The sequence below is a fragment of the Stegostoma tigrinum genome, chromosome 12 (genome assembly GCF_030684315.1).
Source record: "Stegostoma tigrinum isolate sSteTig4 chromosome 12, sSteTig4.hap1, whole genome shotgun sequence".
NCBI lineage: Eukaryota > Metazoa > Chordata > Chondrichthyes > Orectolobiformes > Stegostomatidae > Stegostoma > Stegostoma tigrinum.
The window spans coordinates 65,350,031-65,368,031 of NC_081365.1; the positions used below are offsets into that span (position 1 = coordinate 65,350,031).

The 18,001-nt window shown below is 38.5% G+C and overlaps 1 protein-coding gene across 9 annotated transcripts in view; it reads left to right on the forward strand.

Annotated features, from left to right (window-relative positions):
* Positions 1-18,001, forward strand: part of glra2 (glycine receptor, alpha 2) — a 187,613-nt gene that overhangs the window by 77,256 nt on the left and 92,356 nt on the right. For all 9 annotated transcript variants that reach the window (XR_007248595.2, XM_048541369.2, XM_048541368.2 and 6 more), the window contains one exon: positions 4,927-5,150. Coding sequence is in view for 8 of the 9 variants with exons in the window: in XM_048541369.2 (XP_048397326.2) it covers positions 4,927-5,150 (224 nt within the window). In the remaining variant the exon portion in view is untranslated. The remainder of the gene's footprint in view (positions 1-4,926; positions 5,151-18,001) is intronic.

Here is an 18,001-nt window from a genome sequence, read left to right on the forward strand (position 1 = left end):
GGGCAGCACTCAGCTAGCTAATTTTACTCATCATCATCATTAAATTCATTTCTTTTTCCAACAAGTCACAAAGAACTGTACGTAACAATATAATATATTAAAGACATTAAGGAATGATGGATTGTACATCCAGATATCACACTCTAGACATCACATTTTGACATGGAAATCAATTATCAAGAACTCTTCTCAGCTTCCATCTGCAATGGTAAAGCACGTTTCAACAGCCGAAGTTTCCTCATCACCACAACAGCTACATACTCGAGAGACTTTGGTTTATGTTTCTTGAACTTCATTCATGTCTGAGAAGGGACAAATCTCCATTTTTGCAGAATGAGACAGAGTGCAGCCAGCATGAACAAAACAAAAGAAAAATACGAGTTACTGAGATCATCATAATGGAGTTGAGTAATTCAGATCAAATTATAAAGAATATTAAATTCAAAATTAGCATAATACTCAAATTCAAAAGGGAAGGCAATGGCTTAATGGTATTATCACTGGACTATTAATTCAGAAAACCAGATAAAGTCTAAGTCTTGCCATGGCAGATCGTGGAATTTGACTTCAGTAAAACATCTAGAATTAAATATCTAATGATAATCATGAACCTGTTGCTGATTTGTTGGGGAAAAACCTATCTGGTTCACTTATGCCCTTCAGGGAAGGGAATCTGTCATCTTTACTTGGTCTGTCCTACATGTGACTCCAGACCCACAGCAGTGTGGTTGACTCTCAACTGCTTTCTGGGCAATTAGGAATGGGCAATAAATGCTGCCTGGTCAGTGATGCCCTCATCCCACGAATGAATAAGACAACATATTGTTATAGAGCCGAATTATTTATTTGCTTATACATGAGAGCTGCTAATCCTTTGAGTGATAGCTCACTGTCTTTGTTTTTGTTTGTTCTTACTTGAAGTTGGATCTCTTTCTAAAATGTGTTCATGCCACATATGTGCCAGTAAAAACAGCCGGCACGTGGCAGATGGGACATGCAGAATTAAACACATCTAATCCTGAGTTAGACCATCACCACTGTGCAATACCTTGAATGAACACCTGGTAAGCTAGATCAGGCAGCTTTGATTGTCAGTTAAGGGATCAATTCTGACTCTGAGGGGTTCAGTGAAACATAAATGGGGACTGTTACAATCTTGGAACTTGAACTCAGTTGCAGCAAATGGAGATAAATGTTGCTCCATGGAATAATCCAGAAACATAACATGTGTTAAATGAGAGCAAACTAAAGTTGAAAGAAAATCTCAGCGTACAGTTAAATGCTCAAATGTAAGAGTAGAGATAAACTATGCACATTGCATATACAAACCATGCAAGCTGAATTAATTACGATTACGCTTGTTATACAAATGAAATGTGTACACACACCCTTCAAAAAACTCGCTAACACCCTTCAATGGACCACTGTATTCTTGAAATATTTTCAATTGTAAGAATGGCATTTTCTGCCCTAGCAATGTTGCTTCTCCTTATTCAAAAGTTGTCATTTGCTTCAGTGTGAATATTTAACCTAAATTTCTAGAAAATTCTAGGCTCAATGCATTAGGAGGTGGAGGAAGGGATGTTACAGTTGTACTTAAATGTAAAAAAAAGGTTACAATTCAAGTCAAATTTTTCTCAACTGTCCTCTACTCAGTCATTTATCCATTCTAATCTACATTTTCTATCCTGCATTTTAGTCACTTCAACTTTACCTGATTTTAAGTTCATATGTTTTTCTTCCAAAGTAGGTTTTTTTTAATCACTTTATTTTGTGTTAATTTTGGGAAGCCACCTAAAGCACTATTGACTGTCGAATCAAGTATAGTACCCAATGTTTAAGCTTGTGCCAGAATCTCCTGATTATACCACTGAGTTCTTAATCAATTTCACATGCCAGTTATTGTTACTTCTTAATTTGAAATATAATTACACAACTCTGGAGCAGATGGAACTTGAACCCTGGCCTTCAAGTCCAGCGGTAGTGATGCTATCACTGGACCACAAAGAGCACCTGTCTTTCCCCAAAGCCAGTTAAATTGTCCCAATTTAGATCTGAAACCGTTAAAGCTTAAGCTGTTGACCCATATGTTGAGAGGAAATAATTACATTGGACTAAGTAGCTTTATAGCCATTGAAAGCTGTTTAAACCAGGTTGGGTTTAATGTAGGGAATTTCAAGTTATACTTGCAGCTTTTTTATAGAAAAGTAACAATGTTTATTTTGGGTTTGTTAAAGTGGTTTAGTGAAGATGAAAGTCTCGAGTCTGACCTGCTTCAACACCCAATCTTTTTTAGTTTTAAATATTTGGCTTGTTTATTTTCTGCACTGTGATGTGATAAATTGTATCAGGTTGCTGAACATTGTCTGTGAAGTAATGTTTCATTACAAGTAGTCTCCTTTGAACAAATGGGTACAGGGAAGGAACTGGAAGGGAAAGATGTTGACTGGTTTAATGGAGATCGAGTGACTTGGTCAAACCTTTGTACTGTAACCAGTCAGCTTTCTCTGCATTAGTCATATCCTTATTAGCATGGCATTAAACAGCAAATTTGTGTGTGCTTTTGTGGTGTATAAGGAATAAGACAAGACTGCAGATATGACTAAAACCAACTATTTAATGAACCTTAAAATTATCTTGTCTTGAATAATCCGACCTAATCAAATCTAATTAAAAATACAAAAAAAAGTAAAGCATCTCCAAAGTTGCATGATATTATCTTTCAATAAAATAGTTTGAGTTTTATTGGGGTTTTAGCTGCGTTGAACATAATAGGGAGTACAATTTTCAAGTAGTATACATGAGCACTGGAATGATGGATTGAAAATTATAAGTTGTTCAATAAAGATGACTAAACATCAGGGAATGTATTTAAACTCGTTATTTATATAAAATGATTTAAATGGGTCAAAGCATCCTTCTGACCCAAAAATAAAAACAATTAAAAATCATTCTAATACCTTAATTTGAATCAATTAGTAAAAACCTGAGTGTCATCAATGCAGACTTTTAAGCACTGTACAATGGCTTTGTAACATTTATAACTTAAAGAATACTTGAAAATGCAACAGAGTTTTACATAAAGTCTATATTGATAGTTTCACTAAGCTTGAGGGCTCAACATCTTAGTCAATACAGTGTGGAGCTGGAGGAACACCACAGGTCAGGCACATCAGAGGAGCAGGACACTCGACATTTGAGGGCGGGACCCTTCACCAAGCCCTGAAGAAGAGTACTGACCCGAAACATCTATTCTCCTGCTCCTCTGATGCTGCTTGGCCTGCTGTGTTTCTCAAGCTCCACACTGTATTGACTCTGACTCCAGCATCTGCAGTTCTTGCTATCTCTGAGCTTAACATCTTAACCTATTGGTAATCATTTCATCCTAAGTGTTCTGTGTGGAGAGCAGAACAAAGACAGACTTTTTACTGACAATGTTTAGCAGAACTCCTGAGATTCAGACAAGCAAATCAAGATGTCTAGCATCAAAGGATAACATTTCCTCTGTAAACACCATGCCCAAGATGTTTACTTGAGTCATGCGACCCATTTACCTGAACTGTGAAGAAAAATCTAAGCCTGATAGTGTTTAGCCAAAGACTGATTAATACAGCAGTCTCTGAGCGGCCAAGTGATGTGGCAGCTTGCTACCATTGGAGCCAATTCCATTAGCACTGTCCTATCAAATAGATATAAGATCACAACAAATGAATTATCATCCTGGGATTCATAGAACAGGCACAAAGCCACAAGTATATTATGTTTTACAATTATGGTTTAATTAATTTCCATACATTAATGAACGTATTAAAGAACAATTCAACAGTATATTAACAACAAAACACCTCAAAATGTCTATGCATTCAAATAATTTTTAAACTACACTAATTATTATTGTGAGCAAATCTTATAAACCACCTTATTAGCATCATTAGTTAATGAACTACTATCACATTAGAAATAAATTAATATTTATAAATAGTTACATATAATCCTTTTGGGAACAAAACTGCACAGCACTACATGGTATAAATGTGAATGAAGATTTTGTTCATTTCACACATGGAAATTTAATACTGAGACAAGTGTTCGAAAAATACATAACTTTAAAAAGAATGACTGTAAGTTGCACTGTGTTACAACATTGAACTGCATGATGATGCAACTATATTTGAAGGAATACATGTATTGTTACACAATCAACGTGGCTGAAGAAACAGGGAAGGGGTCAATTTAAAATAAAGACCAATAAACCTAGCAACTTAAAAAGACTTGATTGGCCACCAATTAACAAAATTACAGTATATTTGTAGATGTACATTATTTGATGGAGATTTCCGTTCCCTCACTTGGTCTTTGGTCTAAGCTTCTAAGTAAATTAGAGCCTTTCCTTCTCAACTGGCAAACAATACAAACACAAACAAACTATTCTTCAGCAGATTAACAGTGAAAAATTAGAAACAATCACTGAGTGAATGGCCCCTAAAATTTGGTATTAAATCAGATTATTTTATATGTTGCATTTCAAGGCTGCACCTAATGCATTAAGCACAATCATTAAACTTTCACTGTTCATGATGCTGTTTTTCTGAATTGAAGTCTCCAAATGATAAAATAAATCAATTTGAGTTCAGTGTTGCAAATAGCACCTTCAATGCAGCAGTTGTCCTTCTTCTCAGCTTAGTTAAAATACTACGGTTTTTGAGCTTGAATAATTCAAAATTGTACTCAGTCATTCAGTGTTGCAAAAAAACATACAAAAGAAAGATGGTGTGTAATAAAGATAATCATTGCATTGTTGTGGAACCTAGATAGCAGAGGACTTTTGCATTCAATTTAATTTGAATTTTTACATATTTTACTTTCAGGTGGTAACAAAATCCTGATGAATGAACACTGTTTTAAATTAATTTTATATTTATTTAGGACTACAGAGTGAATATTTTCCTGCGACAGACATGGAATGATCCACGATTAGCCTACAGTGAGTACCCAGATGATTCCTTAGACTTGGATCCCTCCATGTTGGATTCCATCTGGAAGCCTGATTTGTTCTTTGCAAATGAAAAGGGTGCCAACTTTCATGAAGTGACAACGGACAACAAACTGCTTCGCATTTTTAAAAATGGAACTGTTTTATACAGTATAAGGTAAAGTTGTCTCACTTACATGATCTACATTATTTCCCTTATATTGTTGCTGATTTTGATGAAACCTTTTGACCGAGGCTATCGATTTTGTCAAGATTTCCAGTGTTTTTAGCAATATAAAATAATTGGATCATCCGTGGTAACCATTACCTCACCAAAATAGTCAAACGGCTGGTAAAAGGACTGGGACAGTTGCACTTGCTTTTCAGCCTGAATTGACTTTAAATGGGTAAATACTCTACCTGAAAGAGGTGGGTAGATGTTCACAGGCAAAGGTTGGTGGTTCTGTTGATGGATATCAATGTCAACTGTCAAAGAAGAATGGATGAAACACACATGGCAGGTGCCAGTTTACATTCTGCTAGAAGTGCCCTAAACAAAATCCTATTGGAGCCCACTGAAAGCCTTTCCTTAAAGGGAGGTTAGACCAGATGAATAAGGTGTGGCTCCATCAACCTTCATAAAAGTCCCCCCTGCCAACCCATTCTCACTCATCCTTCAAAAATTATCTCCCCAGATACAATGGGCCTAACCTGCTGGCTGATTGTGTGGGTTAATCATCTGATCCTCTGTCACAGAGAGACTTTCTGAATGCCAATTTGGCATCTTTGTAGAGATGTGAGAATGATTCACACCTTCCAACCGCCCTGAAATGCAGGCAATTTTGAACTTTGTGATGATACTTGGAGTGGTATTCCAATATTCAACTAAATATGCCCAACGTGGAGTTTTGCCTTTGTATATTTATGGATTACTCTTCATCTAAGCCTTTTTAGTGGTGTCACCAGAACTAAATATTAAAGCTATCTGGGTAGACACTTATGCTAAAAAAAAGGTTTAATTATCATTGAGCATTCTTTAAGTTCATTCACAGGAGATGGGTGTCACAGGTTGTCCAGCACTTATTACCAATCCTTAAGGTGGTGGAAAGCTATTGTCTTGAATCGCAACAGTCCACGTGGTGTAACGCAACTCACTGTTAGGGCAGCAGATCATTCAAGTTAACAAGGTGTAGAGCTGGATGAGCACAGCAGGCCAAGCAGCATCAGAGGAGCAGGAAAGCTGACATTTCAGGTCTGGGCCCTTCTTCAGAAGAAGGGTGCAAACCCAAAACGTCAGCCTTCCTGCTCCTCTGATGCTGCTTGGCCTGCTGTGTTCATCCAGCTCTTCACCATGTTATCTCAGATTCTCCAGCATCTTCAGTTCCTACTATCTCTGAGATTATTCAAGTGTTTTTGCTGTAATTTTGTAATCATGTTAAAGGAATTAGTATTTTCTGTTTTGAAGAACTTTTTCTTTGTTTTCTTTACTATTCTTGCCTAGTGAGCATTGTTAGTACATTTACATTCTTATAAAAGTAGAGTGGTTTAGAAATTAGTTTCACGTGGTCATTATGAAAACAATCAAATAACAGCAAAGTACTACAGATGTCAGCCATCTGAAATAAAAACAGAGAGTGCTGACAAAACTCAGCAGGCCTGGCAGCATCTGTGGAAAGAGAAACAGAGTTAACATTTTGAATCCAATATGATTCTTATTCTGAAGAAGAGTCATGTCAAACTCAAAATGTTAACTTTGTTTCTCCAGCACCGTTTTTTTTAACATGAGAACAGTCTCGCTTTTATAAAACATGGTTTGGTGCTTGGTACGAGACAGTGTATCAAAGGGAATGAAAGAGGTGATGAAGGCAATTAGGAAGTAAACATCAGATTTAAATCAACTTGGATTTTCATGACTGACTACGAGAAATATATTCGTACTTCCTTTAGAAAAAAGCTTCACAACCCTGAAGAACTTGCAGAGTGTGGGAACTTGACTCAGTCTACATGCACCCATGCAATGGAGGACATTGCTATCAACATAACTGGCAACCAGCAGAGGGCACTACTACAATCTACCAACCGGAGATGAGGCACACAGCATTGGCATGACTAGGCTGATGGTGAAGCAGAACAAGATGTATAAGCATCTTTCCCTGTTCTTTCTCGGTCCTTAACTTAGTCACACATTCAATAAGACAATCTGTGGCACATTGCTTTGCTGTTCCTGCTGCTATGTGAGCGCCCTCGTGCTTGATCCTGTTTCTGAACCCAGTAGACATCTTGCATTCACTACAGCATGCTGTGACAATACTGTTGAAGAAGAACAGCCAACCTAACCTTAACAGCCCTGCCTGATGTCGAATCTCCTCAGTTTTTTTTTATCCTGAACACTGCGGTTGTAACTTTGATAGATGTGTGTCTTACTGCGTAAGTAGAGTGTCTGCATAACCTTTGTCAAATTTCTTGACAAGCTGGGCAGGAGAGATCCCAGAGCAAGATCACAACAAGTGAGTTAGCAAGTGCATTTTCACTGGCTGAGGCATTGAACACAAGTGATCAAGAGAAGACATGGCTGGAAATGACATCCCAGGAAACAAGCTCAATTGAGCCAATTCATATCTTCATTCTGTTGACTGAGGTAGGCTTCAGGATTTGAGACTTTAAAAAATGAATGAGATCTTTACATCAACTAATTGCTCAATATGTTTGATAGCTTCATGGGGATCCTGCTATAGCATCTCAGCAAGCGCAAGGGAATTCACTATCAACTTGTGTAGAACTCTGTTGCAGGTTATTGATGCTGTGTGGTTATTCACGGAGGATGTAGTTACCTCAATGAATAATGAAGCTGTACCCAGCCTCTTCCAACAGCAACAACATTGTTCAGAGGTATTCATATTGATATCTTGCAGGCTTTGTCCTCTTTCACCTTGAACAAGGTGATGGTCCTAATGTAGAGGAACTTCAACTGGTTTTCTGACTTACAGATCAGCACAAGAGCCTAAACATTCACCAATCTTGTGCAATACTGCATTAGAACATGTTATATAATGCAAATATTAATGTTGATCTCTGTTTGGATGCAAAGCACATGAGGATTGGTAGATATGCCGGTCATAACTGTTAATGTGGAAGAATAGCATTTGTTCAACTGAAGCACTCTTCAATGAGATCCTGCTGAAGAGTTCTGGCTGCAGGTAACTGTCATCATCCATGCCGTCACTGTATTGTTGGCCATCAAGCTGAAGATCGCTTCATGTGTTCTTCTCATTGCAGGGCAAACTTACATCACAAACCCATGTTGTCTGTCACTCTTTGTGAGCAGTATTATCGGAACACATTGACGGAGTTGCAGCTTTATTCAAACCATAGATCAGATCGTAGCGCCATTGAACCTGGGTTTCTGTGAGAAGTCATCAGCCAAGTGTCAGTGATTTCTAAGTAATCAACCTCTCACTAATTTTGTAAGGGCTAAGATTAGGGAGTGGAGGCTGGGCAAGTATGGGAGAAGGATTAGCACAAGATAACAGCATCTTAACAGCCTCCAGAGAAGAAAGCACTGATGTATTTTAATAGAGTCAAAGCTGTTGTACTTCATGAAGTCAATAGATTCATCTAATGTAGCCTGGCCAAGTGAATTGGGACACGGGGGATGTCTGAAATCCAAAACAAAGTCTTGATGTTTCCACATCTTGATAGAAAATTTGAAGAAATTGTTTCCTTTAACAAATTTGACATCAACAGACTGACTGATGTTGCTGCATTCACTTACGGTAGCTTGGATAAAAGAAGATTTAAAGAAGTTGAAGCATGCATTGGCATTGACTGCAACAGACATTGCTGTGGTAGCAGTGTTAGTCAGACACACATTTGCTGCAGTTTCTTTAAAGTCCAGTATATTGTCCAAGCCTATACAGTCGGTTGAGAGTTTTATATTTCAATAGGCATGCTCCTTTGTATTTGTTATCCCTGTCACTGCAGCCCTGTGTGTTCCTCTATTATGTCTTCCAAATCTTGCTGGAAAAAAGTTACTAAAAGGACCCTTTCATTGCAAAGGTTATGTTGTCAGAAGCCTCTTAACTGCTTGGGATTTTCTACAGACATCGTAAACAATTTCTAATTGTCTAAGCCACAAAAATTACTGTATAAAGGAAGTAAAATTCCTCAAATCTTTCCATTTATTTTTGTGAAAATACAGCAATAACCTCTATTTAAATGTTGCCTTTATCATATTAAGGCACCCCAAGATGCTCCAAACAAGTGTTATAAAGTGTGACACATGAAGCGATATTAGGTGAATTGCCAAAACCTTGGTCAAAAGTTAGGTTTTGTAGAAATTCTTAAAGGAGGCAAGAAAGGTCAGGAAGTAGGGAAGGCTTAGGGGTGGAATCATAAAGCTTAAAGCTCAGGCAGCTGAAGATATAGCCACAAATAATGAAACAATTAAAAGCAAAGATGCACTTAACTTGCAAATTAGATGAGCTTATAGATATCTCAGAGGGTCATGGAGGTGAGTTGAAAGATAGGGTAGCAGGAAAGGCCATGGAAGAATTTGACAACTTGAAGGAAAATGTAAAACCAAGGTAAATCAATCGAGAATGACTCACACTGTCCTGTTGTGTTCATCTGTTTGAATGTTCACTCAATAATTAGTAGGAGTAAGATCAGAGAACACAGGAGACAAAACCCTTCAGGAGACTTGATACAAAGCAGGTTTATTGATGGGTAGTGTAATCTCACTTTAACTAACTGCAGGGGTTCTTCACACGAATAAACTGGTTGTTATAGTCACAGAAAATGAAGAATTGGCTTCCTAAATACCAGTATTTCTAAATAATACATGCCTGCTTTGTTTCCATAGCTTCATTAATGAAACAATTATACTAATAGCTCATCAGCTTGTTATTGTTCCTTTCAAAATCTGGAGAACATCATTAAATTCAGTTAAACCTGTACCTTTTGTTCTAAATTATCAAAAAGAATGTTAAATGTCCTTGATATCTCCAGAGAATTGCTGTGATGTCTTTGAAAGTTGCTTTTTTTGTGAGGCTCATGCCTCTGTCAAGTTGTTAAATGTCACTGTGGTAAATGATTCCCGAATTTAGAAAGGTCATTATTTTCATAAAACTGTTTGGTCGCCTCCATTTTACCACCATTTACATTAAATTAATGATGGTGACATTAACAAATCTCTTAAAAGAATCTTACATTAGTGACCAGTTTCTCTTTTGGCCATTAGAATCAGGTCTGTGAATGTCAAGTAATCTCTAAAATTGAAGTCTGAAGTCATTTGTAATGAATTGAAATTGTAGCTGGGTGACATTGGCAATTTACATTGCTGTTATGTGGTTAATATATAATGGAAGCATCTGCATCGTAGTAAATATCTTGCTGGTAACAGGCATTTCTAAATTTTGGAGTATTGCCAGAATACACATCTGTTCATATTGGCTTCTTTATAGACATGCATTTTATTTCAAAGCTAGTGACCATAAAGTAAGTCAAGCCTCAAATCCCAAAGATAACATTCTGACTGGTATACCTGCATTTGATCATAAAGCATGTTAATATCTAGATTATTTGCATTTAACTACTAATCAGTGTTTGTCATTAGATGCTTTTCATTTTAAGAGATTACTTGAGCAGTATTGGTGAGGAGATTATGTTGCATAACATATGTCGCAGAGGCTCGAAGACATTCTGCGCTGCTTTTTGCATTCATTAGTATTCCATCCACTGATAGGCTGAATGAACCACCAAAGCAAAAGCAATACATTCTTATGTCATAATTATGAAATATTGGACTACCTTTGTAGGCCATTGTTTGCAGCAGCAGGATTGCATTCAACCACAAACTCCTACCTCATCCCTCACTCCAGCATTGCTATCAAATCAGGAAATCAACTTTGGTTCAGGAAAGAGTGCAGTCAGACATGCCAGGAGCATCATCAGATGTACTTAAAAATGAGGTGTCAAACTGTTGGAGCTATAACATGGGACTACACTGACAACATTCCAGAAATAGTATTGAAGACCTGTACACCAATGTAGATGTGCCAAATTGTTCCAATACAGTAACAACACACAAATATATCTAGCAATGTAGAAAATTGTGCGACCAAACACAAAAAGCAGGACAAATTGATCTGGCCAATTATTGCCCCATCTGTTTATTAAGAATTACCGATTAAGTGATGAAAGGTGTCATCTACAGGGCTATCAAGCAACACCAGCTCAACAATAACCTGCTCACTGACACCCAGTTTAAGTTCTGCCAGGACCACTCAGCTCCTGATCTCTCTACAGCCTTGGTCCAAACATGGACAAAAGAGCTGAATTCCAGAAATGAGGACAGAGTGACAACCCTCCACACTAAGGCAACATTTGACAAATTATGGTATAAATGAGCCCTAGCAAAACTAGAATTGATGGGACTCAGGTTGAAATCTCCACACTAGTTGCACCATATCTGCATAAAGGAAGATAATTGTGATTGTTGGAGGTCAGTCATCTCAGTTCCATAAATCTCTGAAAGACTTCCTCAGGGCATTAGCCCACAAACAACCTGTTGCTCCATTTTTGATCTTCTCTCCATCATTAGTTGAGAAGTGGGGATGTTTTCTGATGATTACACAACGTTCAACACTATTTGTAATACCTCAGATACTGAAATAGCTCTTGTTCATATGCAACAAGGCCTAGTTAACATCCAGGTTTTTGACTGATAAACGTTAAGTAACATTGGTGCCATAAAAATGCCAGGCAATGACTTTCTCCAACAATAGAGAATCTAACATCACCTCTTGGCCTTCATTGATGTTACCATTGCTGTAACCTACAATATTACCTTTCTGCAAGACCACGTTTGATGAGAAACTAAACTTGACCAGTCATTCTAACGCTGCGGCTATATGTACAGGGTCAGAGTCTAGGAAAGCTACAGCAAGTAACTCGGCCCCTTTCTCCCTACTCCACAATGCACAAGTCAGGAGTCTGGTAGAACACCCCTCACTCACCTGAATGAGTGCAGTTCAAACAACTCTCAAGAAGCTTGACACTATCCAGGACAAAGCAGCCCTCTTGATTGACACCCTTTCTACAACATTCAATATTCACTTCCTTCACCATCGATGCACAATTCCAGCAGTGCTCACCATCTATAAGATGCACTGCAAAAACTCAAAGTTCCTTTGGCAGTGTATTCCAAATACAAGACTACCAAGGGCAGTAGATTCATGGGAACAGCAGTATCTGCCAATTTTCCTCCTAACCACACACAGTGCTGACTTGGAACTATGTAGCCATTCTTTCACTGTTGTTAGTTCAAAATCATGGAACTTTCTCCATTCTAACAGCACTGCATGTGACCCTCCACCCCTAAGGACTGCAGTGGTTCAAGCAGATAACTCACCACCACTTTCTTCAGGACAATTAAGTTTGAGAAATAAATACTGGCCTATCTAGCAAAACCTGCCAATCCATGAATGACTAAAACAAACATAATACTATTGTGAAGCCAAGGAGGTATATATCCATAATCTATGGATTACTCATTTATTCACTGTATCTAAAACCACTGTTTGCATCATCAGCTCTGCTATGCATTGTTTGGCTATATAAAGCAATATGAATTTGCATCAATAAGAACTGGTGTGTGCAATTTTCCAGGTGAAATTTAACCAAGTTGTACAAAGGACCTCCATAATAACTTTGGACATGCAGTTTGAATTATTCTAATGTTAACATAGAACCTACTGTTATCATTAACATTTCATGTTTAGAAGAATGTGAAAAGCTTCATTTTCTTGGCAAAACTGCCATAAGTATTATTTGGATTTCTCAAACCTGTGGCTCTCCAAACAGTACTGATGTCAAACCAGTCTTAATAGCACATGAAACATAATGATAGTTCTTTTCTAATAGTACAATTGTAAATTTGCCACATTCATTGACAGATGAACAAGAAAAAATAATTTTGAGGAATTAGTTTTTGACTGATTTTTAGTTAAATGCTGACTGTAAGCACATTAAATATAGCCTGTGTTGTATTTATTTCACAGTTAATTATCTCTTGGATTGCTATTCATACAGCTTCCTCCAAAAGGCTCAGTGAGTAAACACATTGTGTTTTGGAACACTGATCCATGCAGATTAGGAGGTTCCCAGATGCCCTGGTATGTGATGAATTACCTCCTCCTCAGTTGAGGTGGCGGGTATCTAAGATAGACCAGTAAAGGGAAAGTACTGTCAGACAGCCCACTCTCAGATTTAACGGGAACTGCAGATGCTGGAGAATCCAAGATAACCAAGTATGAAGCTGGATGAACACAGCAGGCCAAGCAGCATCACAGGAGCACAAAAGCTGACGTTTCAGGCCGAGACCCAACGTCAGCTTTTGTGCTTCTGAGATGCTGCTTGGCCTGCTGTCTTCATCCAGCTTCACACTTGGTTATCCACTCTCAGACTGTAGTCCAATGACAATTGTTGGAAAGTGATGAGTGTCGGTGTTAGTTGAAGACAAAAACTGGGTATTGCCATTTGTGACCACAGAGCTATTGACTCTTGCTGTAATTTCACCTGTGAGAAATCACCACAGACAAAGCACCAAGGATCTCCTGGGAGTCATTGCATTATATTGCAACATGAGTGACTGCAGTGAAGAGGGGGAAAACCAAACAAAAAGGAAGCCAGAAATTATACTTCTTACTTCTAGTCCTTTCACACTGTAACATTTTCCTTTGCTAGGAAGCATTACATTTCCCCTTTCAAAAAGTAATATTTAAGTCATGTCTCAATAAAAACAACTTACTGTAATATGATGCCTTAGATGTAGCAAGTCATCAATAGTCATTCTTACATGAATATCATCAAACAAGCTTGACATTGAGCCATGTAAACAGATACAAGGACATGTGTCCAAAAACATGGTCAAAGTGATAGCTTTATAGGAGGCTATTTTAGGAGTAAGAAGGGAGAATGAGACATAATGGCATGGCAAATAAAATCCTGATCTTTGGGCTGAAACATTTAAAGATATGCCCGTCAATGATGGGCAACTAAAGGAGAGGTCTGAAAAGATCAGAATTGAAGGAGTGCAGATACCTCGGACTGCTGGTGCTTAGAGGAAGTTACAGAAATGGGGAGATGCGTGTCCAAGAAGGAATTTTAAAATTTTAAATCATGCCATTGGTAGACAAACAGCCAGAATTGATGAGTAAGAAAAGAGTTTTGGATAAGCTCTACTCCTTTTCCTTACTTTTGATAAATATCAGTACAAAATATTTAACCCAAGGAAAAATATAAGGCCGTAGGGCCAACATCTGCTTCCCTTAATGCAGAAAATGACATGGTATTGTTTGAATCTCATTAGGCTACACGAAGCTATAACAGAGCTTGACAGTAAATACCATAAAAGAGCCAGTGTTTTCATTGAATAATTGCCACCTTGGGATGTCTTTTGTTTGCTTCCAGTTTGTTATGTTTTCCTGTAAATTCTATCAAGCGATAATGAAAATGTGGGACTGTTTTCTTTAAAATAAAACTTGTCCAGTAAGTTTTCTACTTCTTGTGGTACAGATACAAAGTGTTGAGGAGAGGGCCACATATTTACCTCAAATATTTATGGCAAATATTGGATACATAATAGGTCCAACATATTCTGAAAAGATAAGCTAGCACTTTGAATGAAAAGTCTTTGCTAAAAAGTTCTGAAAAATGTCTACAATGGCAAATTGAGCATGTATTCCCTTTTCCGGTGATTAGAGTCTTCCAATATGCTAGTAGTACTGACAATCAATCATACACATGTGTACATCCCAATGGAATAGAAGTTTAGAGCCCCTGCAGTGTGGGAGTTGGCCAATTTGCCCATCGTGTCCACACCGATCCTCTGAAGAGCATCCCATCCCTGACGCATCCCATCCCTGTAGCCCTGCAATTCGCATTGACATCCCTGGATACTTTGGGCAATTTAGCATGGCCGATCCATCTAACACGTGCATCTTTGGACTGTTGGAGGAAACCCACGCAGACATGAGGAGAATGTGCAAACTCCACACAGGCAGTTATCCAGATGTGGAATCGAATCCGGATCCCTGATGTTGCAGGGCAGCCGTGCTAACTACCCACTGAGCCACAATGCCACAATTAAATGCAACACAGTAGTTTGGAACTAACTCATAACCCAAGTATTATTTCTTTCAAACTGGCCTCAAAAAAGCTTTAAGACCTATTGAACATGTGACTCAAAAATTGGAATGCTGCACTTGACACTATGCTAACGTTTGGCAGTGTTCTGCCCTTGTCTGATGAATGAAGTTTGGCTCAGATTCAGTTGTCAGCCTGCTTTGTGAGAGGCTCATTTAAGTATGCATATCAGTATTCACTGGTGTCTGTAAGGCCCTGATGCATGTGCAAATTTTCCCTAGTATGTCATGTATACAAAAAGCAGGGCAGATCCAACATATCCAATTACTGGCCCCTCAGTCATCAATAGAATTTTGTATGGGGTGATCAACAATGCTATTAACCAGCACATGCTAGCAATGATCTGTTAATTGATTCCCCGCTTGGGTTCCTCCAGGATGACTCAACTCCTGATCTCATTGCAACATTGATTTAAGCATGGGCCGAAGGGCTGAATTCTTGAGGTGAAGCGAGACGGACTGCCCTTGACATCAGGCTGCAATTGTGGCATCATTGAGCATTAGCAAAACTAGAATCAATGGGAATCAGGGAAAACTCTGTTGGTTGGAGTAATACCTTGAAAGATGTTGGTGATTGCTGTATCTCAGCTCCAGATTGTCTCTGCAAGAGATCCTCAGGATAGTATCCATTTTCAGCTCATTCACTGATAAATCCCTCCATCATAAAATCAGATGTAGGGACGTTTGCTGATAATTGTGTAATGTTCAGCACCATTCAGGTACTGAGGCAGCCCACATTCAAGTGCTGTAAAACATGAACAATATCCTAGTTTAGACTGTCAAGTGGTAGGCAATTTCCACACCACATAAAGGCCAGGCAACGATCACCTCCAACAAAAGATAATCTACCCAATGCCCTTTGACATTCAGTGGCACTGAAAATCCCCATAATCAACATCCCAGGGGTTACCATAGAATGGAAACTAAACTGGGCAACACATATAAATATTGTGGCACAAGAGCAGATCAGAGGCTAGAAGTCCTGCAGTGAGTAACTCGCCTTCTAACTTGCCTGTCTAACATCTACAATCCTAAAGTCAGAAGTACGATGGAATACTCCACACTTGCCCGGATGAATGAAGCTCCAAAAACACTCAAAAAGTTTGACACCATCCAGGTTAAAAACAACCTACTTTTCTGCCACTATATCCACAAACATTCACTCCCTCCACCATGGACGCTTAGTAGAGGTAATTTGCACCATTTACAAAATGCCCTACAGAAATTGACCAAAACTCCTTGAATGGCACTTTCAAAACCCACAGCCACTGCCAACTAGAAGGCCAAGGGCATTAAGTACCTGTAGCACTGCCATCTGCAAGTTCCTCTCCAAGTCACTCACCAACCTGACTTGAAATAATATTGCCATTCCTTCACTGCCACTGAGTCAAATTCCTGGAATTCCTTCCCTAAAGGCAATGCGTGTCTACCTACAACACATGGACTACAGCAGTTTAAGCAGTTAGTTCACCAACACCTTCAAGGGCAACTAAGGATGGGCAATATACGCTGGCCCAGCTAGTAACACCCATACAGCACTGAATGTGTAAAACAAAAGGTACCGGAGAGGAATTAAAGAGTTACTAAATCCAATGTGTGTGAACTGAATTAATATCAGAAGTGATGTGGTGATAAATCTAAGATACTGCGCATTTTCCCGCATGCCCTAGTCGCTGGATTAATGCATTCGGATTTGAATTAATTCATTCTGACTTCTTCTTTCATAAAAAATGACAAGCTCCAAAATCCATTATGGCATCAGTCCCAAGATTGGTGGGTTTGAAAGAGTGCAGTTGTACTCCAGGTTCCTTTGAACCTACGCACACCTAACTTAGGGATAACATTCCCCGCCTCACAGCGGCCCACTTTTATTTGAAATGCATTCACAAGATGGGGGTGCCACTGGCTATAGCCAGTATTCATTACTCATTCCTAATTGCCCAGAGGGCAGTTAAGAGTCAATGACTTTGGGTTTGGAGTCACATATAGACCAGACCAGGTATAGGTACAATGGTTTGAGCATTCATCGTGAGATTCTTAACTTTAGATTTTTAGTGAATTCAAAGTCCATCATCTGCTATGGCAGGATTTGAACCCAAATTCACAAAATATTACCTGGGTCTCTCGGTTAATAGTCTAGCTATATTACCACAAGGCCATTGCCTCCCCCATATCTGAGTAGCTAATAATGCACCAAAGGAGCCAGTGGGCTGCTCACTTGTGGAATTGCAATGAGGCTCAACACAGCTTGGGACCTCCCGCTGACAAGTCAGTCAGTTCTGCTTGGTCTGTTATTGCCCACCTATTCTCGAACGGCAGTTAAATTTGATCACATTGCATTATTAGACAGTGTGATGTTCCTTTTCTTATAGTGACTGCCTTATGACCTCTGTGTGTAAGATTGCATTATAATCAAATACAATATTTATGAAAAAGATAACTTCTGTGGCAAAGCAATTTTCCACATTCAGCAAAACTTTGCACCAAAATTTCCTAAAGAACCATACATGTCTTATTTGTTTGTGTGACCTGGCAGTGCAAGAAAAATAATGTGGAGTCCTTTCTTGGAGATCAACAAAGATTTTCCTGAAATAAAAGGCAATTCTGTACCATGATCTCATCTCCTGAGGAACTGTTGAAATTAAATCAACTGTTTTGCACCTAGGACAGCTTACCATCATACCCATCTGTGTATACGAGAAATTGATCCAAGTCACAAAAGTGAGACAGTAACTCCAAATACAAAGCAAGACAAAAATTAGGATAATTAATGACACTATACCATGAGAGACAAAGCTAAAAGCAGAAGCTGTAATTTGTTTAA